The sequence below is a fragment of the Tamandua tetradactyla genome, chromosome 9 (assembly GCF_023851605.1).
Source record: "Tamandua tetradactyla isolate mTamTet1 chromosome 9, mTamTet1.pri, whole genome shotgun sequence".
NCBI classification, from domain to species: Eukaryota; Metazoa; Chordata; class Mammalia; order Pilosa; family Myrmecophagidae; genus Tamandua; species Tamandua tetradactyla.
This window is the reverse complement of record NC_135335.1, coordinates 109,429,147-109,456,437: the sequence shown is the minus strand read 5'-3', so window position 1 is coordinate 109,456,437 and position 27,291 is coordinate 109,429,147. Positions and strand designations below refer to the sequence as shown.

General features: G+C 39.1%; 1 protein-coding gene across 4 annotated transcripts in view; it reads right to left on the bottom strand.

Moving 5' to 3' along the window:
- Positions 1–8,177, bottom strand: part of KIF2A (kinesin family member 2A) — an 87,170-nt gene extending 78,993 nt beyond the window's left edge. For 2 of the 4 annotated variants that reach the window (XM_077117261.1, XM_077117265.1), the window contains exon 1: positions 7,952–8,174. In XM_077117261.1, coding sequence (XP_076973376.1) covers positions 7,952–8,015 — 64 coding nt within the window. In that variant the 5' untranslated portion in view covers positions 8,016–8,174. Of the gene's footprint in view, positions 1–7,951 lie in introns of all 4 variants that reach the window. The other 2 variants (XM_077117262.1, XM_077117264.1) reach the window with 2 other exon arrangements.
- Positions 8,178–27,291: the final 19,114 nt, after the last annotated feature.

Below are 27,291 nucleotides of genomic sequence, written 5' to 3'. Positions count from 1 at the left end.
TATTTATTTATTATCCTTATCTTTTACTCATCTGTCCATACCCTAGATAAAAGGAGCACCAGACACAAGGTTTTTACAATCACATACATGGTCACATTGTAAAAGCTATATAGTGACACAACTGTCTTCAACAATCAAGGATACAGGCATACAGTCCAACAGTTTCAGGTACTTCCCTCTAGTCACTCCAATATACCATAAACTAAAAAGGGGTATCTATATAATGCATAAAGATTAACCTCCAAGATAACCTCTAACTCTGAAATCTCTCAGCCACTGAAATTTGATTTGTTTCATTTCTCTCTTCCACCTTTTGGTCAAGAAGGCTTTCTCAATCCCATGATACTGGGTCCCAGCTCCTATCAGGAGTTCTGTTCCACGATGCCAGGGAGATTTATAACCCTGGGAGTCATGTCCCACATGGTGCGTGGGGCAGAGTTCACCTATGGAGTTGGCTTAGAGAGAGGCCACATCTGAGCAACAAAAGAGGTTTTCTGGGGGGTTGAGTCTTAGGCATAATCATAAGTAGGCTTAGCGTCTCCTTTGCAGGAATAGGAGGAATAAATTTCATAGAGTTTAACCACAAAGAACAAGAGATCAGTCAATTGAACTGGTCATCTGCACTGCTTGCGAGAGTATCAGCAATTTCCCAGATGAGAAAGTCGAATATTTCCTCCTCTCTCCCCAGTCCCCCAAGGGGATTTTGCAAATACTTATTAATTCTCTGCCCAAATTACTCTGAGATGTATGGGGACATCACACTAACCTGTACAAACCAACAAGATCTCATGCCCCATTTAAGATCACATGTAATTATGATGTTTGAATAAACTGACCATACACGTTAAATAAGATGCACTACCCAAAATATAAATTTTGCACCAAACAAACATCTCTTCTTTTGGTCTCGCACAGTAGTTGAAGTTTTAAAATATGGGCGACATCATATCTCTAGTCAAATTCTGATCCACATGCACCCCAACCAAGGATTTCTAGAGAGAAACCTACCAACCTCAAATTCTTCACTGGTGAAAACAATGATCTGCCACCTTCCTACCCTGCTTATCTAAGAGGGTTTCTGTGAGGATCCAATTAAACAAAACTCAGAAAACTATGAAGGCCCAACAAATACATATATGGAAACATTATCATGCTCATCATCATGCAAAAGGAAATTATCAATCTGCAAATTCCCCCATCCAACTCCTCCTCCCCTGCCAATAATCAGAGCTACATAATTGGACCTAAAGAATAACATCAGCATTTTTATTGCCTAAATTTACACTCCAATCTCCAAATTGGACTATACAATCTATACAATGACATGTAAAAAGAGGAACTAGCAGAAGAACAAATGTGGCGAAGTATATAGAGACATAAGCCATTTAAAATCTTTTCTAAAGATTGCTTCAAAATTCCTAACTACTTCAATTTCCCCTCAATTTCAAGTGCTAATAAAAAGCACTCTTTTAACAAAAGTTTAATTAAGAAACAGGAATATTTTTCTAATTAAGAAACAGGAATATTTTTCTTTCACAATTCTAAACACATTCTTGGTGTTGCGACCTAGTCACATATCACATATCACTTCTTACAAGGAATCATTCCAGTGGAGCTCTATAACACTGCTCTCTCGTGGTCCCCCCCTCCCACCAAAAGGTGCAATGGTTCTGAAATAACAGAATTCACTCTTTACTGCCAAGTTCTTAAGAGCCTATGCTATGCAAGATAAGGTCCTGTCTGCCAATAACAAGCTCTATGAATCTAGACAAGTTGCTGATGATCACTTTGAACTCTTTGCACACTTGTAAAGATGAGGACTGGATTAATCTCCAAAGATTGTTCTAGTTAAAATATTCTATGATTCCTTTCAGGCCACATACATCAATACTGTGACTAAGAGGCCCCAAAGAACAATTCTATCTTAGCTGTAGCTTCCAAATTTTCAACATTTCTCATCCCTTCCCCAGTCTCCAAGAGTAGTCACAGCCACTGCAGAACTGATAAGAAATAATGTTTAAACACTGCAGCTTTTTTCTCCCAAGAAGGACTTGGGAGAAAAGTCCTTCTCCCAAGCCACATATCGGAAAGACTGCAGTTTTTACATCACTGGACTCTAAAAAGGAACTGAATTAGAAAGGTTATAGGAAGGCAAATGCAAGAAAATAAATTATATATGAGTACACATTTCCAGAATCACTACAATTTCATACCAGGTTATCTCCTGGGTTTGGGAACAATCCAAGCCTAACCCCCTGCTGCTTCTAGGTTTAGAATACTAGAAAAGTCAGGTTAGTTAGCCTCTGCAGTTTGCTCAATTTTAATGGACTCTGCCCCTTGAAGTAAGGGGCAAGTGGGTAGTAGGGGCCAGGATAGGGAAGTAGCAATACAGAATAAGTTTGGGTGGAAGGGTTTTGTTTCCTGGTAACTAAAATTACATTAAAAAAAAAATTTAATAATGAATGATACACTCAAAAAGTTTATATAGAGAGCCCACTCCGATCTAGATGGAGCAGTGAGACTCTTCTTGGTTCTGTCTCCACACAGAAGCTTTAAACAACCAGCAATAACTGGCAAGAACATATTTCTCAAAACTCCAGGAAACAGTTAAAACTGTTTAACTGGACTGTAGTAACAGGGCATGTGCCTATCAGGAAAGCTGTAGGATCTCACAGGAACCCTGGTCCTGCTTCCAAGGGAGTAGAGTAATTCTCAAGCACTTACTGGGAGCATGTATGCCTGGCTCGACCTATCTGGTGTGGCCTAAGGGACTCGCCATCTCAGAACATGCCCTATATGTAGAAAGCAGCCCACAGAGCTCTCTTATAAAACACTGTGAAAGAGCAATCAAGTGGATCCCTGGAGCAAAGGACTGCTGGCTATAGCACACAGAGTATAGTACCCTGGACGATGAGGAAATTATCCTAGGAAAAGAAGACATTCAGAAGTGTAAATGGGGCAATTACTAGAGCCAAATGCACATAGCTAAGAGCGTGCTCAAGACACCAAAAGAACCAAAGAGACCCCTAAGCTTTGGCCTGAACCTATTCTCTAAATTCACTAAAGGATAAACCCTACAAGAAGTCAATCTGCAAAAGACTGGGAAAGATGTTTTCTTGTTTCCCTTTCTTTTCTTCTTTTTTGTTAGCTCCTGCACTCAAGGAAAGCTCTGTCACAGTGGACACACGCTTAAAGGACAAGACACCTCCAAGTCTACACTACAGCAGTAACACATTAAAATATCAAAATGTCCAAATTCCAGCAAAAGATTACAAAATATACAAGGAAACAGGAAGTGATGTTCGAGGCAAAAGAGAAGATTAAAGCATTAGAAGCCATCAACAAAGAGGATCGGTCCTGGGATTTTCAGATAAAGACTTTTTAAAAAATGTTCTTATATATGTTCAAAGAGCTAAAGAAAAACATGAACAAAGAACTAAAGGAAATCAGGAAAAGGATGGATGAACATAAACAGACTATCAATAGAGAGAAAGAAACGATGAGATAGAACCAAACAGAGCTGGAGACCAGAGTAATAGAAATAAAAATGCCCAAGAGGGGTTCAATAACAAACTGGACCTGGCTTAAGAAAGATAAGTGAACTTGAAGATAACACCATTTAACTTAACCAGTATGAGAAGAAAAAAGAATAAAAAAGTAAGAAAAGTGAACAAAGACTGAGGAACCTGTGGGACACCATCAAGTATACAATATATGATTGTGGGAGTCCCAGAAGAAAGAGAGAAAGGAACAGAAAAAATATTCAAAGAAATAATGGCAGAAATTTTCCAAATTTAATCAAACACACAACTATACCCATCCAAGACACTCACCAAACTCTTAGCAGAATAAACCCAAGTAGATATACACGGTGGCACAGTATAATCAAACTGTCAAATGCCAAAGATAAAGAGAGAATTCTGAAAGCTGCAAGAGAGAAGCAACATGTCACATACAAAGGAGATTCATCAGAAACTAAGGAGGCAAAAAGGCAGTAGGAAGGGCAGTACAACAGTGGCTCAGTGACAGAATTCTTGCCTGCCATGACAAAGATCCAGGTTCAATTCCCAGTGCCTGCCCATGTAAATAAATTTAAAAAAAAGGCAGTGGGAAAATACATTTAAAACATGGAAGCAAAAAACTGCCAACAAAGAATTTTATATCTGGCAAACTGCCTTTCAAAAATGAGAGAAAAATTAAGACATTCCCAGATAAACAAAAGCTAAGGGACTACATCACCACTAAGCTAGGCTTGCATATAAGCTAAAGGGAATTCTGCAGGTTAAAAAGAAAGGGTACAAGTGAACGAAGCCATATGAAGAAATAAAAGATGTCTGGTAAAGACAATGACATGGGTAAATATAAGTATCAGTAGTATTGTATTTTTTATTTGTAACTCAAAATTTTACTTCGTGCAGGATCTAAAAGGCAAATGCATAGAATGTAGTGATAAATCAATGGTCTTGGACGTATAATGTATAATTATATGATAACGTATAAATATGTAATTTGTGACAAGAACAAACATAAAAGTGGAGAATGGAGGGATATAGAAACACAGTTTATGTAGGCTATTAAAGTTAAGTTAGTATCAAACCAAACAAGATTGTTATAGATCTAGGATGTGTAATTTAAGCTTCATGTTAACCACAAAGAAAATATAAGAGAAAAAGCAAACTCATAGAGACAGAAAGTAGAGGACAGGTTACTGGGGTTGGGGGGGGGGGTAGAGGCAATGTGGAGTTAATGCATAAGTATAGGGCTTCTCTTTGGGATGAAAGGAAAGTTCTAGTAACAGATAGTGGTGAGGGTATTGCAACACTGTAAATGCGATTAATCCCACTGAATGGTATGCTTGGAAGGAACTGGGATGGGAAGATTTATGAAGTATGTTTCCACAATTAAAAGAAAACATAAACTAAAGAGATAATGACAATTAAATGTAATACGTATGTACTACTGGACAGGATCTAACAATGGAGGAAAAAATGCTCAAAAGAACATTATTGGGACATAAGAAAAAGTTGGAATATAGAATGTAAACTCGCTAACTCGATAACTGGACTAAAGTTGATTACATAAGTGAATATTCTAGGTCATGGATATGAATATGGGAGTATTATGTTCTAGGATTATAATGTGTGCAACTTGTTCTCAAATGTTCAGAAGATATAGATGGATAGACAGAATGATATGACTAGAGCAGCAAAATGTTAAAACTGACAGATCTGGGTATGCGGAGGGCCTTGGCAATATGTTCAAGTTCTCTACATGAGGTTTGTATTATTTTTGCAACTGTCCTATATTTACTATTTCCAAATAAAAAGTTAAAATATTCAAGGAACTCTGCTAGGCACAAAGGAGATACAAAAGCGAATTCAGGTAAGTATCTTAATGCTATAATAAATACCTTGGCACTTTGTAGGATTACCTACCATCCCTCTATTGCATTCTCCATACCATCTCTTCCTTTAGTACAGTCTGAAAATATAATATTAAGAGAACGGTGCCCAAATATTAATACTTAAGAAAATGCTGTCTCGTGAGAGATACAGAGTGACTTAGAAAATCCAAGGGAAGAATGCCCATCTAGTTTTAGGAATCAGTTAAGACTTATTCAGATTAATTTTTGAGCAAAATCTTGAAAGACAGGAATAAGCCCATCTTGGTTTCCCTGTTTGTCCTTGGAATATGTTTTATTAATATATGAGCACTACTGATGAAAAAAGCATGGTCTGAAACCGAGACAAGCATTATCAGCAAGCATGCAGAAAAACATCTAGTCACCAGTTAATAGCAGTCTCAAGCAGCCCTTCTTCACACATGTGATTTCCATTGTCTCAAGTATTAAATTAGGGCTCATCCAACTACAAAGCTTATTTTTGTTACAATAACCATTATGTTTTATCCAATACTGATCTGCTGAAGTAGTGGGAGGAAGCGAAACAGCTTCTTTAAAGTGAAAAAGGAAAAAATTGAGAGGCGTCTCTAAGAAATCAATTCCTATTGAGAAATACAACCATCTAATGGGAATAATCATTCCCTTCTTCACAAGATCTCTATCTGTTGTCTTCCACCAACTCCATTTCACATCTGAGCACCATAAATATGCACAGTATTACATAGCTATAACTTAGGATAATATACCTTGTAAGTAAACCCTTTACAATTACTATGAGAAAGCTGCTTTTTAAGCATAATTTTAGTTTACTAGCACATATGTAAAAACACAAAGGTCTCATATTTCTTGGAATTTCTGATATAAGCTGAAGTAGGGAAGGAGCTAAAAGCCTCTGTCCTAAAAGTCCAAAAGAATCAAAATTACTTCAAGCCCAATACATCTAAATAAAAAATGTCAGCCCAGAAAAAAAAAAAAACCTTGAAAAATGCACCACCCTCTTGACTGTAATAGGAATTCTACTTTCTTCTGATAACAGATTTTACATCTGACACACAGTCATAATTAAAGGCTTATAAGAACGTAAACAGTCAACGAATGTATTGCACCCAAAATTTAAAACATAATATGTAAATCCTACTTTTGCTAGTATACAGGAAACTGATATTCACCTAATTAAGAAATTACATTAACAACACTGTTATCAGGAAAGTAGTTTCAAGAGAAAATATAAAGAAATGCCAACCCAAGTAAAGCAGACATCTCTTTCTCACTAGTGTTATTAGTAACTGCCAATGTTCCACATGGTATAATTTATCTTTTCACACACAGGACAATGATTCTTCCAGTTGCTGAGACAGATTATCTCGAACATGATAAAGGAAAAAAATCATTAGCTACACAGTCTTCTGATACATAGATAAAATTCAATCTAGCTTCACATAACTCGGTCAAACTTGGTAGATACCAAGAGAATGTGGTTGAGACAGCAATGCTCCTACTGACTAGGCTAAGTGAAAATAAATGAACTACAAATTTAAAAAATGGGTATAGATAGGCAGAGAAACCGCACACCCCTGCATGCACACCCGTAGTCCCTTCAATATTCAAACTGAAAAAAAAAAAAAATTTACCTATCTCCCTCCAGGTATTTCCTCCCTTACAATATACATTATTTTCAAATCTGGCTGGCACAACTCACGCTTCACTCGAAGCTAATGAACGACATTTTCCCCAAGAGGAATCTACAGAAAGATATGTAAGCCTGAGGCTTTAAAAAAAAATAAATAAGGCATGTGTCTTCACGTTCCCTTCCACTTTTCTCTCAGTTACCTCCTCCTCGGGTGTGAAAATATCAACATCCGGTCGCCCACCCCCACCCTCGCAGGGACTGTGTGCTCCCCTCTCCTTCCCACTGCTCCCCCACCCCGGTCATGGGGCCGAGCAAGATCTTCTCCACATTCTTCTCGGAGGAAAAGACTCACAAAAAAAAGAAACATGGTCCAGAAACGAGAGCCGAAGAGGCCTGACAACCACCAACGGTCCTGACCACCCCCCAGCTCGGCCTCCGGACCAGGAGTCGGTTCCCGAAAAGCTGAAATCCCTAGTGCTCCCCGCCACCCCCCGTCAGATGTATGGCCGGTAAAACGCAAAGACAGGGGGAAACGGGCGGCACGGTCATCCCTAACCAAGCCCGTTCCCTCCCAGGACGGAACCGCCGGGAGGATGGAGATGGCCGCAGAAGCCAAGGGGCCGCCTGCTGGCTCTGCCCCGAGACCCTCCATCGCGCCGACCCGCGGCCCCCGAGCCCCCACGCCCTCCTCAGGGAGCCTCCCCACCCCCACCCCGCAGCGGCCGCCGGGGGCCGAGCCCACCGCCGTCCTCACCGCACACCCGCACACCCGCACACTCGCCACACACAAAAGCGCCGCGGCCCGCGCCTGCCTGCCCCCACCGCCCGGCACCGCGATCCATGAGGCAGCCCGCGCCCGCGTCCGCGTCTCGGAAACCCCAACGCCGGGCAGGGCCGGCTGGGCCCGCAGCGCGCCTCACCATCGCTCCGCTTGATCTCCACGTAAATCCCGATCTGGATCTTGCCGAAGTTGGCCGTTGCCATCACCTCATCGGGAGCAGCGGCAGCCGGCCGAGGGAGGGGGACAGGAGGGCGGAAAAGGCGGGGAGGGGGCGGGGTAGGTGTGGGAGGGGGAGCGGTTGCCCGCGGCCGCGCCGGCCCGGGCGACAGCGTGAACGCGATCCGGGGCCGCGAGGAGCAGCGGCGGGGAAGCGGGCGGAGGTGCCCGGCCTGCAGGCCGGCGGGAAGACGCGCACGCCGGGGCGTCGGGGTGAAGCGAGGGCCGGGGCCGGGCCGTGAGGCGGCGCGGGGAGAGTGGGAGGGCCCGCGCCGCCGGCCGGGGAGCAGACGCCGGGGGGAGGGGGGCGGGGCGCCGCGCGCCTGCGCAGAGCGCGCCTCCGGCATCTCCTCCTCCTCCGCTCCCCTTTCGGTGCTGCCTCAAGGCGGCCCCGCCCAGTACCGCGACGGCGGGCTGGATCTGGCGGGCGGCGGCGGAGTCTTAGTTCCCCAGAGGACCGGAGTGCACGGGCGTTTCCGTCACGAGTCGGCGTCGCGTTTGATTTCAGCGCGCGGCCTAGAAGAGGCGGGGACCCGCGCGCGGGTCTCTTCCTGTTACTCTGGCTCCCACGAATTGGCGATGCTGCCAGAATGGATGAAGAGCCCTTAGTTTCAGGGCTTTCCGGATGGCGCGCGGGGCTAAGGCATGTGAATTTAGCGACAGGCCATTGACAGCACGTGCTTGGTGATTTATCTGATGGTGTCATCACTATTTGCCACTTGGAGGTGGCTAGCCCAAGTAGCCCTCCTCAGGTTTCCCATCTCGTTCTGAAAGATGGAAAGAAACACCTATAAAGTGCCACACACCCTAAGACCCGGAATGAATATTCTCTTTTTTCATGGCCTTGCCTCTTAGCTCATCGCTGCTCAACAAAGAAACCCTGCAGAGGAGCTACTTTGACTCTTCCGTTTATGATGCGTCAGATGCTGGTGTCCTGGCTCTGCTCAAGGTTCAAGACTTATGGCCCTGGACTGCAGAGCCAACGGCTGTGACTCAAGGACAGAGGGCAGACACATCAGGTTGACTAAGGAACGATCCTTTTCTGCGGAGTCACTTGACTAGTTTGACCACATCAGCAACATAGAAGGCAAGACTCTCCATCCTGAAAGAGCAAGAAGGCAATGTGAACCGGGATCATGGAAACCGTGTTTATAGCACCGTGTAAAATCCTCCAAAAGCATGACTTTTGCTCCTAGTATTGGGACTTGTGAAGAAAACACACTTTTTCTGCCCTACTTTTTCCCCAATCTTCGTTAATCTCCCTGCAATAACCATTAAAAATATAATTTCAAAATTCAAAAACTGGGATCTGGTTATATGTGTGCAAGTACATATATGCATGTATGTGTGCACCTAGAGTTTTCAATAATAAATCAAAGCAAGTTGATCCTAAGAAAATTTGTTTAAGGACTTGAACATATTGGAGGTATTCTTGTCAAAAGAAGAAAGTCACATATCCATTCTAAAATAGGCAAAATTTTTTTCTATAAAATAAACTCTGAGTAGACCATGAAGAAACTAATTCTTGCTTATATATTCCAAATATTCCATTATTTTTGGAAAACAGAGGTACGTTTCAGACCTCTTTCAGAATAGGGTTTGATCAAATCAAGGTCCCATTTTTACTTTTTTTTAAGTTAGGTTTTATCTGAACTTTTTTTTAGCTCATGTCTAGTATAACTCATGCTCTGATGTCTATATGAGTGAAGTATAAAGCATCTATTTGCTTGCAAATTATTTAAAGAATGCAAAGTAATCAAGCTGTACAGCTATTAAACTTAAAATTGTTTCATAAAATATTATGCTTTATACATGGTTGCTGACACATACTTTACTTCCTATGGGTAGGCTTTCAACCATAAATGAAGGTATTTAAAAATATATACATCATCCTCATCCATAAAAATGTATGAGATTTGCTATGTGCCCAAGGTAAACAAACATGAAAATCTTTCCTTTATAATCATACTTAAAAGCTTATGTTTTTGGTACGCTGCAGCACATGTATTTACCAAAACTTGCATGGGTTTAATAGGGTTTAATATATGGCCCCCTGAAGAGCAGCCATAAAGGAATGCAATGTGCCTCTTTCCCTCAATGACCCTGGATCAAAAATTCTGACTCTGGCTCAGACATTAACAAGATATACAACCCTAAATAGATTACTGCCTGGCACACAGTAGGAACTCAATGAGTTAATTTAGTAAACTGCTTACATCTGAGTTACTTACCTCTTTGATCAACCTGTATTAATAACTTCCATTCTGTCAAAGTTTTTGTGAGAGTCAAATGAAAGTAAAATGTGATCATGCTTTGGTATTTATTAAGTATAATATAAGGTAAAAATGAAGTAATACATCCGTGTTAGTTAGATTCATTTGTCAACTTGGCCAGGTGAGCATACCTAGTTTTGTTGCTGCGGACATAAGCCAATGGTACTTGTTGCTAATTACATCTGCAGTGGGCTAGGAGGCGTGTCTGCTACAATGAGTGACATTTAACTTAATTGGCTGGTGCTTAAATGAGAGAACGCAATGTAGCACAGCCTAAGCAGCTGGACATTCCTCATCTCAGTACTCACAGCTCAGCCCAGGCCTTTGGAGATGCAGAAAGAAGTCATCCCATGGAAAGTTGTTGGAACCCAGGGGCTTGGAGAGAAGACCAGCAGAGACCATCCTGTGCCTTCCACGTAAGAAAGAACCTCAGTGGAAAGTTAACTGCCTTTCCTCTGAAGAATTAACAAAATAAATCCTCTTTTATTAAAAGCCAATCCGTCTCTGGTGTGTTGCATTCCAGCACCAGGCAAACTGGAACAACATCCTATAGGAAATAGTCCAGTACTCTACTACAATCCTCAAATCGTTATTACAATTTTATATCCAGTGATATAAAATTAACAATTATTGCCTTCTTGACAAAAAAAAGGGGAAAGAAATGTAATAAAATAAGGTTGCAGTGGCTAAGAGATTTCAAATAGAATGGAGAAGCTCTTTTGGAGGTTATTCTTATGCAAGCTTTAGCTAGATGTTACAAATTGTCATAGTATACCAAGCCCTAACCAAACAGTATTCCTGAAAACCCTAAAGAATACCCAAGGCTCTATGTGAGACTCTATAATAGTTTCACTCAGTTTATTTTTCAGAAACGTAAAACTTCTAAACTGTTCCTATGCCAGAGAAACCCTGTGTGCTGGTTTGAAAGGATTTATATGCTTTAGAAAAGCCATGTTTTGATCCCAATCAATCTTGTGGAAATAGCCATCTCTTTTAATTCCTATTCAGTAATGTAAGTTGGAAACTTGATTAGGTTATCTCTACAGAGATGTGACATACCCAGTTGTGGGTATTAACCTTTGATTAGGGGGAGATGTGACTCCACCCGTTCCACGAGGGTCTTGATTAGTTTGCTGGAATCCTTTAAAAGAGGAAGCATTTTGGAGACAGTCATTTTTTAGAATGATGAGAGAGCCACAGAGTCCCCCAGCCAGTGACCTTTGGAGATGAAGGAGAACACCCCCGAGGAGCTTCACGAAGCAAGAGGACTGGAGAGGAAGCTAGCAGACATCACCATGACCTCCATGTGACTTTCCAGTTGAGAGAGAAACCCTGAACTTCATTGGCCTTTCTTGAGTGAAGGTAACCTCTTGTTGGTGCCTTAATTTGGACACTTTATAGACTAGCTTTAATTGGAACATTTTCTTGGCCTTTAAACTGTAAACTAGCAACTTACTAAAGTCCCCCTTTTGAAAGCCATTCCATTTCTGGTATATTGCATCCTGGCAGCTAACAAACTAGAACACTCTGAAATCCATAGGTACCAGTTTCTCCAAGAACGTCAACCACTTGCATCCCCCTACCCCATGATGTCAGTATCCCTTCTCAACATGAAATTAGAATGATCATTGCCCAAATATTCCTAAAGATTGAGAGAAGGATCAAATGAGAGGGAGGAGTTGTAATAGAACAGATAGGATTTAACAAACAAGTATGACTACTGAATCTTTATATTGATATTTCTTTTCAGTTTCCAGTATATTAGAGCAGGAAGAAGGAAATATCTGAAATTGTAGAACTGTAACCCATGCCATACTTTGAAGTTTGTTTTGTAAGTACTTATTAAAATGTACTTTGAAATTAATTTTTTTAATTAATTAAAAAAATTTTTTTTGATTAACAATTATCAATTTGACCTCTGACCCTTATCACCTCATATCAAGAAGAGAGCAAGAACTTTACTAATCTGCCTGTATCTTTACCCAATCTATTCTATCCTACTCTTCACTGATAGAATAGTCTTGTTCAAGGACCATTTCCATCAGGTCATGTCCTATGGCTGCTGTTGGCTTATTTTATCAATTTTTAATTGATAAACCATTCACTTTATTGTAACCCATCCAATCTTTATATGCCCAGATTTCTTTTTCCTTTGGGGTCATTAGTACATAAACCTTACATAGTTAGTCCAGGGGAATAGGCCATTAAGCTAATGAGATTTGAGGCTGGGGCTGGCACTCAATTTAACCAATAACCTACTCAATGAAGAGCAGAGATGTAATTTAACTCCAACCCTATCTCATTATCTGTCCTTGTCTATATATTCTAAATTGAAATTTTTCCATTCAATTTTTGGATCTATCCTGAATTAAGTCCACAAAGTTCATGGGTCTGTAATCAAGTGGAAAAATGGATGGGGCTGGCAGAAATTTTTTTTAGCCTTTATTGTTCACTTTTTGCACTGGACATTTTTAGAGCTTTTTGGTAGTCAGCAGTTTTAATTCCTACTAAATTTATACAAATTTTAATTCTAATTAAACTGGTGTAAATAATACGGTTATATATCTTAGGCCTTAAATAAATATATTAAAAAACATCTGGGAGATAAAAATTCCTATATTTGCTCTCTAAAATATCCCTTTTTTTCTTCTCCATTGGATTACTCTCCACTGCCTGCAAACATATTCAGGCTCCCTTCTCTTGAAAAATAATCTCCTTTTGATCCTCCTCCCCCTATTTAAATTCCATTCTATTTTTTGCTTTCCCTTCCCTGCCAAATTCTTAAATGAGTGCTCTAAGTACTCAATACCTTGATTCTCCATTTCCCATTCATTTCTTAAACCCTAAATCTAGCATCCATATTCTACTGAATTGTATTTAAAAAAATTATTGTTAATAACATATGAACAACTCAAAATTTCCCATTTTAACCACATGCAAGTGTACAATTCATGGGTATTAGTTGCATTCACAGTATTGTGCTACCATCACCAACATCTGTTAACCAAACCTGAATTGTATTTTTAAAAGTCAACAATTACCTTCTACTTACCACATTCAATGTATACGCTACCATTTTCACTTGCTTTGAATTCTTTCCTGTATATGAGTAACATAGCCTCTGGCCACCAAATAGAAATTGATTCTTTTCCTAGCCCGTCTTCTTTATTATGATTCTTTCATTTATAATTTTTGACAGAACATGGATAGTGTTAATGATTAGCCATGATGGAAATCAACTTATATAATACCTTTAAGGTCTGTATTAGACTTAGATCTACGTAGAAATATCAAATAATATGGTATTATTTTAATTATTGTTTGGCTATATTGAGATGTTCCTAAAGTTTACACTTGTTAATGTAATGTTTGCCTATATGACTACTTCCTTTCAATAGGAAGTCTAAAGGTGAGCCCTTATACCAGATTTTCAGCAAGTTGATAAGCATAAACTCTTAAATAGCAGGCAATTTCCTTTTCACCATTTCTAGTAATGAATCCAAACTAAAAATCATTTTTATGTTCTTAATATAATTCTTATTAATTCAAGAGTTTATAGTGTTCACTTTTTGCACTGGACATTTTGACACAGAGCATTGGTCGTGTAAAACAAAATGATTGGTAGTGTGCTATGCATTCTCATTTTTTTTTTTGTTTGTATGCTGCATGGCAGGGGTTACATTACGTTCGTTTTTCCATGCAACTGTCCCCTTATTGAAGCACCATTTGTTGTTGTTGTTTTATGGTTTGGTTTTATCATTTGTTTGTTTGGGAAGTTCATGGGCTGGGAATTGAAGCCCACATGGCAGGCATGAATTCTATCACTAAACTAGCTTCACAACCCCCTCATTGTTTTTTTAATGCAATTTTATTGAGATATAGTCACATCCAATATAATCATCCAAAGTATGCAATCAATGCACAGTATCATCATGTAGTTGTACATTCATCATCACGATCGATTTTTGAACATTTCCTTACTCCATAAACAATAAAAATGAGAATAAAATAAAAGTAAAAAAGAATACCCAAAACTTCCATACCTCCCCCCATTATTTATTTCTTTATTCTTTATTCTTTTACTCATCTGTCCATGCACTGGATAGAGGCAGTGTCAGTTACAAGGTTTTCACAGTCACATAGTCATACCATAAAGCTATATAATTATATAATCATCTCCAGAATTAAGGCTACTGGATTATAGTTCTACAGTATTTTAGTTTGCTAAATGCTGCTAGAATGCAATATACCAGAAATGGAAATGTTTTTTTTATAGAAATATTTTTTATCGACAAAACAACGTACAACACATGCATTCTTTTTTTTTGTTAATTAAAGTTTTTTTAAATACCAAAAAAAACACCAAATGCAAACATTCTAACTTTTGATCATTCTGTTCTACATATATAATCAGTAATTCACCAATATCATCACATAGTTGCATATTCATCATCATGATCATTTCTTGGAACATTTGCATCTATTCAGAAAAAGAAATAAAAAGAAAACAGAAAAAAATTCATACATGCCATACCCCCACCCCTCCCCCTCACCAATCGCCAGCATTACAATCTAAATTTATTTTAACATTTGTTCCCCCGATTATTCCTCTTTATTCCATATGTTTTACTCATCTGTTGATAAGGTAGATAAGAGGAGCATCAGACACAAGGTTTTCACAATCACACAGTCACATTATGAAAGCTATATTATTATACAATCATCTTCAAGAAACATGGCTACTGGAACACAGCTCCACATTTTCAGGCAGTTTCCTCCAGCCTCTCCACTACATTTTGACTAACAAGGTGATATTTATTTAATGCATAAGAATAACCTCCAGGATAACTTCTCAGCTCTGTTTGGAAACTCTTAGCCATTGACACTTTATTTTGTCTCATTTCACACTTCCCCTTTTTGGTCAAGAAGTTTTTCTCAATCCCCTGATGCTGAGTCTCAGTTCATTCTAGGGGTTTTCTCAATCCCTTGGTGGTGAGTCTCAGCTCATTCCAGGATTTCTGTCCAACGTTGCCAGGAAGGTCCACATCCCTGGGAGTCATGTCCCACGTAGACAGAGGGAGGGTGGTGAGTTTGTTTGTTGTGTTGGCTGAAGAGAGGGGCCACATCTGAGCTACAAAAGAGGTTCTCTTGAGGGTGACTCTAGGCCTAATTTTAAGTAGGCTTGACCCGTACTTTGTGGGGTTAGTTTCACATGAACAAACCCCAAGACTTGGGGCTCAGCCGATAGCTTTGGTTGTCCACACTGCTTGTAAGAATATCTTAACTTGGGGAAGCTGAATTTTCCCCCTTTCTCACCATTCCCTGAAAGGGACTTTGCAAATACTTTTTTATTCACTGTAAAAATCGCTCTGGGATTTATCGGGGCATCACTCTGGGCAAACCAAAAAATCTCGTGTCCTATTCAACGTTCCATGTACTTATGGTGTTCAATTAAACTGTCTACATAAGTTATATTAGGAAATGCATTAGTCAAAGTATAAATTTTGTACCAAATAAACATTTTTTGCTTTAGTCTCACACATAAGTTAAAATTTTAAAATATTAATTACCATCTATTTTCAGCACACTGCAGTAATGACATTCCTTTGTTCTTCCTCATGCACAAACATTTTTTAAATTTGTACATTTAGTCACTATCATTATATACTCTAGGCGTTCCTAGATTATACCATCTCAGTCTTTATTGTCTATTTTTCTTTCTGATTTCATCTGTGCCCCCAGCCCTTCTCCCTCTATTATTCTCACATTCAGCTTCATTAAGTGTTTTAACATAATTGTATTACAGTTAGGTAGTATTGTGCTGTCCATTTCTGAGTTTTCACATTCAGTCCTGTTGCACAGTCTGTATCCCTTCAGCTCCAATTACCCAATATCTTACCCTATTTCTATCTCCTGATGGTCTCTGTTACCAATGAAATTCTCCAAGTTCATTCATTAATGACAGCTCATATCAGTGAGACCATACAGTGTTTGTCCCTTTGTTTCTGGCTAACTCACTCAGCATAATGTCCTTAAGGTCCATCCATGTTCTGTCTTACGGCTGCATAATATTCCATTGTATGTATATACCACAGTTTGTTTAGCCACTCATTTGTTGATTGACATTTGGGCTGTTTCAATCTCTTGGCAATTGTAAATAATGCTGCTACAAACATTAGTGTGCAAATGTCCGTTTGTGTCTTGCCCTCATGTCCTCTGAGTAGATACCTAGAAATAGTATTACCAGGTCATATGACGATTCTGTATTTAGCTTTTTGAGGGACTGCCAAGCTGCCTGTTCTAGTTTGCTAGCTGCTGGAATGCAACACACCAGAGACGGATTGGCTTTTAATAAAAGGGGATTTATTTTGTTGGTTCTTCAGAGGAAAGGCAGCTAACTTTCCACTGAGCCTCGTTCTTATGTGGAAGGCACAAGGTGGTCTCTGCTGGTCTTCTCTCCAGGCCCCTGGGTTCCAACAACTTTCCCAGGGGTGATTTCTTTCTCCATCTCCAAAGGCCTGGGCTGAGCACTTGGCTAGTGCTGAGATGAGGAATGCTGAGCTGCTTAGCTGTGCTACATTGCGTTCTCTCATTTAAGCACCAGCCAATTAAGTCAAACGTCACTCATTGCAGCAGACACGCCTCCTGGCTGACTGCAGATGTAATTAGCAACAGATGAGGTTCACGTACCATTGGCTTATGTCCGCAGCAACAAGACTAGGTATGCTCACCTGGCCAAGTTGACAACCGAATCTAACTAACACACTGCCTTCCACAGCAGTTGTACCATTTGACATTCCCACCAACAGTTGATAAGTGTGCCTCTTTCTCCACATCCTCTCCAGCACTTGTCATTTTTTTTTATTGATAATGGCCATTCTGGTGTGAGATGATATTTCATTGTGGTTTTGATTTGCATTTCTCTGATAGCCAGGGAAGTTGAGCATCTCTTCATGTGCCTTTTGGCTATTTGTGTTTCCTCTTCTAAGAAGTGTCTGTTCACATCTTTTGCCCATTTTGTAATTGGGTTGGCTGTCTTTTTGTTGTTGAGTTGAACAATCTCTTTATAAATTCTGGATACTAGACCTTTATCTGATATGTCATTTCCAAATATTGTTTCCCATCGTGTACGCTGTCTTTTTACTTTCTTGACAAAGTTCTTTGATGCACAAAAGTGTTTAATTTTGAGGAGTTCCCATTTCTTTCTTTCTTTCTTCAGTGGTTGTGCTTTGGTTGTAAGTTCTAGGAAACCGCCTCCTAGTATAAGATTTATAAGATATTTCCCTACATTTTCTTCTAACAGTTTTATGGTCTTAGGTCTAATGTTTAGGTCTTTGATCCATTTTCACTTAATTTTTGTATAGGATGTGAGATATAGGTCCTCTTTCATTCTTTTGCATATGGATATCCAGTTCTCTAGGCACCATTTATTGAAGAGACTGTTCTGTCCCAGATGAGTTGGCCTGACTGCATTATCAAAGATCAGTTGTCCATAGATGAGAGGGTCTATATCTGAACACTCTATTGGATTCCATTGGTCAGTATATCTATCTTTAAGCCAGTACCATGCTGTTTTGACCACTGTAGCTTCATAATACGCCTTAAAGTCAGGTAGCATGAGACCTCCGGCTTCATTTTTTTTTTCTCAGAATACTTAGAGCTATTCAGGGCACCCTGCACTTCCAGATAAATTTGCTTATTGCTTTTTCTATTTCTGAAAGGTAAGTTTTTGGGATTTTAATTGGTATTGCATTGAATCTGTAAATCAATTCAGGTAGAATTGACATCTTAACTATATTTAGTCTTCCAATCCATGAACATGGTGTGCCCTTCCATCTATTTAGGGCTTCTGTGATTTCTTTAAACAATTTCTTGTAGTTTTCTTTGTATAGGTCTTTTGTCTCTTTAGGTAAATTTATTCCTAAATATTTTATTCTTTTGGCTGCAATTGTAAATGGAACTCTTTTCTTGATTTCCCCCTCTGATTGTTCATTACTAGAGTATAGAAACACTACAGATTTTTGAGTGTTGATCTTGTAACCTGCTATTTTGCTGTACTCATTTATAGCTCTCATGGTTTTGCTGTGGATTTTTTGGGGTTTTCAACATATAGTATCATATCATCTGCAAACACTGAGAGTTTCACTTCTTCCTTTCCAATTTTGAGGCCTTGTTTTCTTTTTCTTGTCTAATTGCTCTGGCTAGAACTTCCAACACGATGTTGAATAATAGTGGTGATAATGGACATCCTTGTCTTGTTCCTGATCTTAGGGGTAAGTTTTCAGTTTTTCCCCATTGAGGATCATGTTAACTGTGGGTTTTTCATATATTCCCTTTATCATGTTGAGGAAGTTCCCTTCTATTCCTATCCTTTGAAGTGTTTTCAACAGGAAAGAATGTTGAATTTTGTCAAATGCCTTTTCTGCATCAATCGAGATGATCATGTAGTTTTTCTGCTTTGATTTGTTGATATGGTGTATTACATTAATTGGTTTTCCTGTGTTGAACCATCCTTGCATATCTGGGATGAATCCTACTTGGTCATGATGTATAATTCTTTTAATGTGTTGCTGGATTCGATTTGTTAGAATTTTGTTGAGAATTTTTGCATCTATATTCATTAGAGAGGTTGGTCTGTAGTCTTCTTTTTTTGTAATGTCTTTGTCTGCCTTTGGTATGAGGGTAATTTTGGCTTTGTAGAATGAGTTAGGTAGCTTTCCCTCCTCTTCAATTTTTTTGAAGAATTTGAGCAGGATTGATACTAATTCTTTGTGGAATGTTTGGTAGAATTCACATATGAAGCCATCTGATTCTGGACTTTTCCTTTTTGGGGAGCTTCTTAATGACTGATTCAATTTCTTTACTTGTGATTGGTTTGTTGAGGTCATCTATTTCTTCTCGAGTCAAAGTTGGTTGTTCATGCCTTTCTAGAAAATTGTCCATTTCATCTACATTGTCGTGTTTATTAGCATAAAGTTGTTTATAGTATCCTGCCATTACTTCCTTTATTTCTGTGGGGTCAGTGGTTATGTCTCCTCTTCCATTTCTGATCTTATTTATTTGCAACCTCTCTGTTCTTATTTTTGTCAGTCTTGCTAAGGGTCCATCAATATTATTGATTTTCTCATAGAACCAGCTTCTGGTTTTGTTGATTTTCTCAATTGTTTTCATGTTCTCAATTTCATTTATTTCTGCTCTAACCTTCATTATTTCATTCCTTTTGCTTGCTTTGTTGTTAGTTTGCTGTTCTTTCTCTAATCCTTCCATGTAGACAGTTAATTCCTCAATTTTTACTCTTTCTTCCTTTTTGATATAGGCATTCAGGGCAATAAATTTCCCTCTTAGCACTGCCTTTGCTGCATCCCACAAATTTTGATATGTTGTGTTTTCATTTTCTTTTGCCTCAAGATATTTACTGATTTCTCCTGTAATTTATTTCTTGTAATTTCTCTTGTAATTTCTTCCACTAGTTGTTTAAGAGTGTGTTGTTGAGCCTCCATATATTTGTGAATTTTCTGACCCTCTGCCTGTTATTGATTGCCAGCTTCATTCCTTTATTATCTGAGAAAGGGTTTTGTATGATTTCAGTCTTTTTAAATTTATTGAGATTTGCTTTGTGACCCAGCATATGGTCTGTCCTTAAAAATTATCCATGAGTACTTGAGAAAAATGTGTATCCTGCTGTTGTGGGATGTAATGTTCTATAAAATCTGTTACGTCTAGCTATTTATTGTGTTATTCAAATTTTCTGTTTTTTTATTGATCCTCTGTCTAGATTTTCTGTCCATTGATGAGAGTGGGGAATTGAAGTCTCCAGCTATTATGGTAGGGGTGTCTATTTCTCTTTTCAGTGTTTGCTTCATGTATTTTGGAGCGTTCTGGCTCAGTGCATAAATATTTATGGTTGTTATGTCTTGTTGAATTGTTCCTTTTGTTAATACTTAGTGTCCTTTATTTATCTCTTTTAATTTTACATTTGAAGTCTAATTTGTTGGATATTAGTATAGCTACTCCTGCTCTTTTCTGATTGTTGTTTGCATCAAATATCTTTTTCCCAACTTTTGATTTCAACCTGTGCTTGTCCTTGGGCCTAAAATGCATCTCCTGTAGACAGCATACAGATGGTTCCTGTTTTTTAACCCTCTTTGCCAGTCTATGTCTTTTGATTGGGGAGTTTAATTCATTAACATTTAGTGTTATTATTGTAAGTGTAGTACTTTCTCCTACCATTTTGCCTTTTGGATTTTATATGTTGTATCTTTTTTTTTTCTTTCTCTTTTTACCTTTACTGATAGTCTTCATTTCTACACTCTTCTCCACACCTCTCTCTCCTGTCTTTTCTTATCTGCCTCTAGTGCTCTCTTCAGTATTTCTTACAGAGCCAGTCTCTTGGTCACAGATTTTCTCTTGATTTTTTTGTCTGAAAATGTTTTAATTTCCCCTTCATGTTTGAAGGACAGTTTTGCCGGATATAGAATTTTTAGTTGGCAATTTTTCTCTTTTAATATCTTAAATATATCATACCACTGTCTTCTTGCCTCCCTGAGGAGGCAAGAAGACAGTGGTATGATATATTTCTTCTTTCTGTTGAGAAATCTGTGCATAGTCTTATTGGGCTTCCCTTCTATGTGATAGATTGCTTTTCTCTTGCTACTTTCAAAATTCTCTCTTTTCAACATCTGACATTCTGATTAGTAATTGTCTTGGAGTACATCTATTCGGATGTATTCTGTTTGGGATATGCTGCATTTCTCGTGTCTGTAGTTTTATGTCTTTCATTAGAGTTGGGAAATTTTTAGTGATTATTTCCTCCATTAGTTTTTCTCTCCCTTTTCCCTCCTCTTCTCCTTCTGGGACACCCACAATATGTGTATTCATGTGCTCCATGTTGTCATTCAGTTCCCTGCATCCATGCTCATATTTTTCCATTCTTTTCCCTGTATTTTCTTTTGCTTGCTGGATTTCAGGTGTCCCATCCTTTTCCTGTCCTGCCCAGTATGTGGTGCCTGTCTCCCTGCAGCTTCCCACCAATATAAAGTTATGTAGTGCCTTTAACTTCAGCAGACTCTCCCTACTTGGGGCATGGTTGAGACAGGGGGCAGATTGTAGGCTGTCCCATCCTCCAGTTCACTAATCCATTCTTTTACCCCTTGCAATCTAATGTCATAGGTTTCTATTGTTTTTTTCATCTCTTCTACTGTGCCTTTCATTCCCATAGGTTCTGTGATTGTTTTTTTCAGATTTTCTATTTCTTCTTTTTGTTCACCCATTGCCTTCTTTATATCCTCCCTCAACTCATTGATTTGATTTCTTATGAGATTTTCCCACATCTATTAAAAAATCCTGAATTAGTTGCTTCAATGCCCGTATCTCATTTGAATTGTTGGTTTGTTCCTTTGCCTGGGCCATATCTTCAATTTTCTTAGTATAACTCTCTATTTTTTGCTGGTGTCTAGGCATTTAATTTCCTTAATTAGTTTACTCTGGAGATTATTTTCACTCTTTTACCTAGAATTTTCTTGTTGGATGGCTTTGTTCTCTATCTGTCTTTGACATTCAGTTCAGCTTATTCCAGACCTCTAGCTTAGGTTTTGTTTAACTGATCAGAATTTTTTAGTTCTTGTTTTCTTTTTCCTTGCCCTATCTATATAGAGCCTTTTTTGTTTTTCTTTGGAGGGTCTATTTAGATATTATAGAACCCAGTAAGATTTTCCCAAACCAGACTGGCCTCCTCTCAGGAGGAAAGAGTCACCTGCATCAGTTTTCCCTGAGGGTGAGACCCAATAGGGTACCAGACTTTCTTGTGATGCCTCTAGAGTCTGTGCTTTTCCTGTCCTGCCCAGTATGTGGTGCCTGTCTCCCTGCAGCTTCCCACCAATATAAAGTTATGTAGTGCCTTTAACTTCAGCAGACTCTCCCTACTTGGGGCATGGTTGAGACAGAGGGCAGATTGTAGGCTGGCTTTAATTGCTTCAGTTTTCTTGTCCCTGGGGTCTGAATTCCTTGAGGGGAGTATTTCACCTGAGCTGGACCCCACCCCTCTCCTGGGGAAGGCACAGCCTCCAGGGAATTAATTCCTTTCACCTGACCAGCCTCTTTGTTTCTCAGACAAGCTTTATTCTGCCCTTGCCTTGGACAGTTGGAGCCTGAGAAGTCTTGCAGTTTTATCTAATGAGCAGTTAAGCAGTAGAAATAAAGCAGAAAACAAATCCTTTGCAAAGCAGGATTCCTGTTCCTTGGGTTTGTTAATCAAGAGCTTAAGTTGGTACATTGCTATGTATTTCCAGGTTCTCTGTGAACCCCCCCTCTTTTTTTTTTTTAATCCAACCCTTTTCAAGTATTTTGTGCTGTCCAATCCACAAAACCTCTGTTGTTGTTTTTTGTCAGCCCTGCCCCCTCTGTGCCAGGACAAAAATTCCTAGTACCTTTAGTGCTTATTTGCGGTTTATCTGAGCCTGTTTTCAATAGTCAGAATTTGTTCATTAATTACACAATTGGAGCTTGGTTGAGCTCAGCCCCTGGTGCTTGTAGAGTCACTTTCCTTTCCCCTCTGGCAACCAGCCTTTGGGGGAGGGGCACTGGCCCCCATGGACTCATAGTTCTGGGTGGCATTGCAGCTGGTCCAGCTTGTCTATGCTGGTGTACAGTGTGTGTCTGGTCACTGATGTGGCCCCAGTAGTTGTTCTCTACTGTTCTGTCTATTTAGTAGGTGCTCTGTATGATAAACTAAATTCTATGCCTCACTAAGCCACCGTCTTGGAACCCAAATCCAGAAAGACTTTTAAAAAGGGAATTTATTAAGTTACAAGTTTACAGTTCTAAGGCCATAAAATTTTCCAAACTAAGGCATCCAGTGAAGGATACCTTGACTCCAGAAAGGCCAAATCTGTTACATGGGAAGGCTCAAGGCTGTTGTTTGCTGGTTCTTGTTCCCAGTTCTACTGCTTCCAGCACCTGATTCCAGTGGTTTTTCTCTCTATTTGTCCATAGGCCTTCAGTTGTCTCCTCTGGGGAAAAGCTCCGGGGTGGCTTGCTTAGCATCTCATGGAAAGGCACATGGCAACATCTGCTGGACTCTGCATCTCCTAATGTTCATTTCTAGGTATCTGCTCTCTCTGTCAGCACTCTAAGCATCTCCAGATGTCTATGTCTCTGTTGACTCTGAGGTTTCTCCAAAGTGTTTCCTCTTTTAAAGGACTTCAGTAAAGTAATCAAGACTCAACTTGAATGGGTAGAGTCCCATTCAACTTGAATGTTAATTGAAGTCCACACCCACAATTGGATGTGTCATATCATCATGGAAAAATCTAATCAAAGGTTTCCACCCTACAATATTGAATCAGGATTAAAGAACATGGTTTTTCTGGGGTACACAACACTCTCAAAGCAGCACATCCCACCCTCTGAACCCACAAAACACATGTTCTTTCCATATACAAAATACATTCACTCCATCACAATATTTAAAAAGCCTTAAGCCATATCAGTAACAATACAAATGTAATACCAAGTCAAAAACAGAACAAAATCTTATCAAAATCAATCACAGGCATTATCTGTTCTAAGACAATTCTCTTCTGGCTGTGATCCTATGAAACTCAAAACAAGTAATCTCCTTCCAGTACATAAAGGAGCAACAATCATAGGATACATGTTCCTATTGCCATAGGAAAAAAATTGACAGGAAAACAAGAATCAACAGGCACAAGAAGGCCAACTCCATTAGATTTCAAAGTTTGAGAGTCATTTATAGAATAACATTTTAACTTCTGGGTTTTGAAGAGCAGCAATCCCATCATTTCTAAGGCTTTATACAGAGGCTCTGTTCTCTCCAAATGCTGGGGTGAGAGTTTCAAATCAGCACACACAGTTTCAGGCATTTTCCTCTAACTAGTCCAGTAGACCCAAAACTGAAAATGGGTATCTGTATAATATGTGAGAATAACCTCTGGAATGACCTCTCAAGTCTATTTGAAATCTCTCAGCCACTGAAACTTTGTTGTTTCACCTCTCTTTGCCTGTTGGTCAAGAAGTCATTCTCAATTCCATAATGTCAAGGCCAGGCTTATCTTCAGGAGTCATGTCCCATGTTGTCAGGGAGATTTACACCCCTGGGAGTCATATTCCACACAAGGGGGAGGGCAGTGAGTTTACCTGTGAACTGGCTTAGAGAGAGAGGCCACATCTGAGCAATGAAAGAGGTGACTCTTAGGAATAACTATAAGGAGTCTTAGCTTCTCCTTTGTAAGAATATTTCATAAGGGCAAATGCCAAGATCAAGGGCTTGGCCTATTAAATTGTTAGTTCCCAGTGCTTGCAAGAATATCAGGTCTGCCCTAGGTGGGGAGGTTTCATATTTCCACCTTTTTCTCCAGTTCCTCAAAGGGATTTTGCAAATGCATTAAAAAATATTTCTATTGACAAAACAGCATACAAACACAAACATTCTTAACATACAGACATTCTATACATGGTATACAGTCAATGGTTCACAATATCATCACATAGTAATTTATTCAACACCATGACAATTTTTTAGAACATTTGCTTCACTCCAGAAAAAACTCATACATACCATACCTCATACCCCTCCCTTTAATTGATCACTAGTATTTCCATCTACCCAATATATTTTAACCTTTGTTCTTTCTATTTTTTGTTTATTTTTCTATCCATATATTTTACTGATTTGTCCATACCCTAGATACAGGGAACATCAGACATGAGGTTTTCACAATCACACAGCCACATTGTAAACATTGTATCTTTATACAGTCATCTTCAAGAAACAAATGCTTTTTTATCTTCTGCCCAGATTACTCTGGGATCTATAAGGATATTACACTAACTAGTAAGAACCAATAAAATCTCACTCCATATTTAAGGTTCCATGTAATTATGGTGTTTGAATGAACTGACCATACAAGTTAAATTAGATAATATGCTACTCAAAATATAAGTTTTGCACTAAATAAGCACCTCTTCCTTTGGTCTCACCCAGAAATTGAAGTTTTAAAATACAGTCAATATCATCCTTGATTTTTTAGCTTGATACACCTTAGTCCTAACCAGATCAGCTTCATTCATATCTTTAATTGAAATCTGGTATCTTTTTCAACTTCTTTAGCCATTACTGTATATGGGATAATGCTGATTTTCATAGCTGCAGAACTCTAGCTCTGAGTCTCAGGTTTCATACAGCTACTGAAAGTTCAGAGGAATGACCTGGTTATACGCAAAGAGCTCAGCATCTCAGAATTTAGAAATAACTGTTACAACTCAGAAATAGATGTAACTGCTTTAAGAGTTTGCAGTCTAGGAAACTTTACAATAAGCTTTTCCCTGATAACCTATGCTTTCAATTTCAATTCTGAGAATTTGCACATTGCAGTTAGTACATATTAGTGAGGGATTATAATATCTGTTTTTTTGTCTCTGGCTTATTTCACTTAACATACTGTCATCAAGTTTATTCTCCTAGTTGCATGTCTCATAACTTCATTCCTTCTTGCAGCCACACAGTATTCCATTGTATGTATACACCACAGTTTGCCCTTCTGGTTCATCAACAAATGTACCCTTAGGTCATCTCCATCCATTGCAAATTATTAATGTTGCTGCCATTAACACCAGTGTGTAAATGGCCATGTTTGTCCCTGCTTTCAGTTCTTCCAACTATACACCTGGTAACAGGGTTGCAGGATTATATGGCCCTATACTTAGCGTCCTATAGAGCCACCATACTGCCCTCCAGAAGGGCTGCACCAGTCTACTGCTCAGTCAGCAATGAACAGGTACATCTTGCTCACTGCCCGCATTTTCTCTAGCACTTGTATATTTCTGTTTATTTCTTAAACATTTTTATTCATATACTGTGTTAGTTTACAAGCTGCTAGAATGCAATATACCAGAACTGGAATGACTTTTAAAGGGGGGAATTTATAAGTTACAAGTTTACAATTCTCAGCCTATAAAATTGTCCAAATTAAGACACCAATGAGAGATTACTTTCACTCAGGAAAGACCAATGAGTCAGGAACCCCTCTGTCAGCTGGGTAGTCATGTGGCTGGCATCTCCTGGTCCCTTGCTCTTGGGCTCTGTTGCTTTCAGCTTGTTCCTGTGGGGGTTCCTCACTTTTCATCTCTGGGGCTGGCTTCCATCTCTTGGGTTCTCTTGGCTCTCTCCAGGTTCTGGCTTGCTTAACATCTCATGGCAACATCCGCTGGGCTCCAAGTATCTCCAAACATCAGTGTCTCTGTTCTACGTGTGTCCACATCTGTGTCAGCTCTGCTGTGAAGTTTCTGTTGGCTTTGAGACTTCTGAGGATTCTGTTTTTTCTGGCTCCAAGCATCTCCAAAATATTTCCTCTTTTAAAGAATTCCAGTAAACTAACCAAGACCAACCTGGTATGGGTGGAGTCAAATCTCCTTCTAATCAAATTGGTTGTGTCACATCTCCATGGAGATAATCTAATCAAAAGTTTCCAATCTACAGTATGGAATTAGGGTTAAAAGAAATGGCTACTCCCACAAGATTGGATTAGGCTTAAAACATGGCTTTTCAGGGGGAACATAATACTTTCAAACTGGCACATCTGTCCTAAATAAACAATCAGTGGTTCCTGGTATAATCACTTAATTATACATTCATCACTATGATCTATATGAGCATATTTTCATTTCTTCCATTAAGAGAGAAGAGAAAATGAATAAAAAATAAAATAAAAGGGAGAAAGAATGACACCAAGAACCACATACCCCTCCTGTGCTGGTTTGAAAGTATGTATGCCCCCTAGAAAAGCCATGTTTTAATCAAAATCCCATTTCATAAAGGTAGAATAATCCCTATTCAATACTGTATGTTTGAAACTGTAATCAGATCATCTCCCTGGATGATGTGATTTAGTGAAGAGTGGTTGTTAAATTGGATTAGGTGATCATGACCCACCATTTGGGTGGGTCTTGTTTGGTTTACTGGAGTCCTATAAAA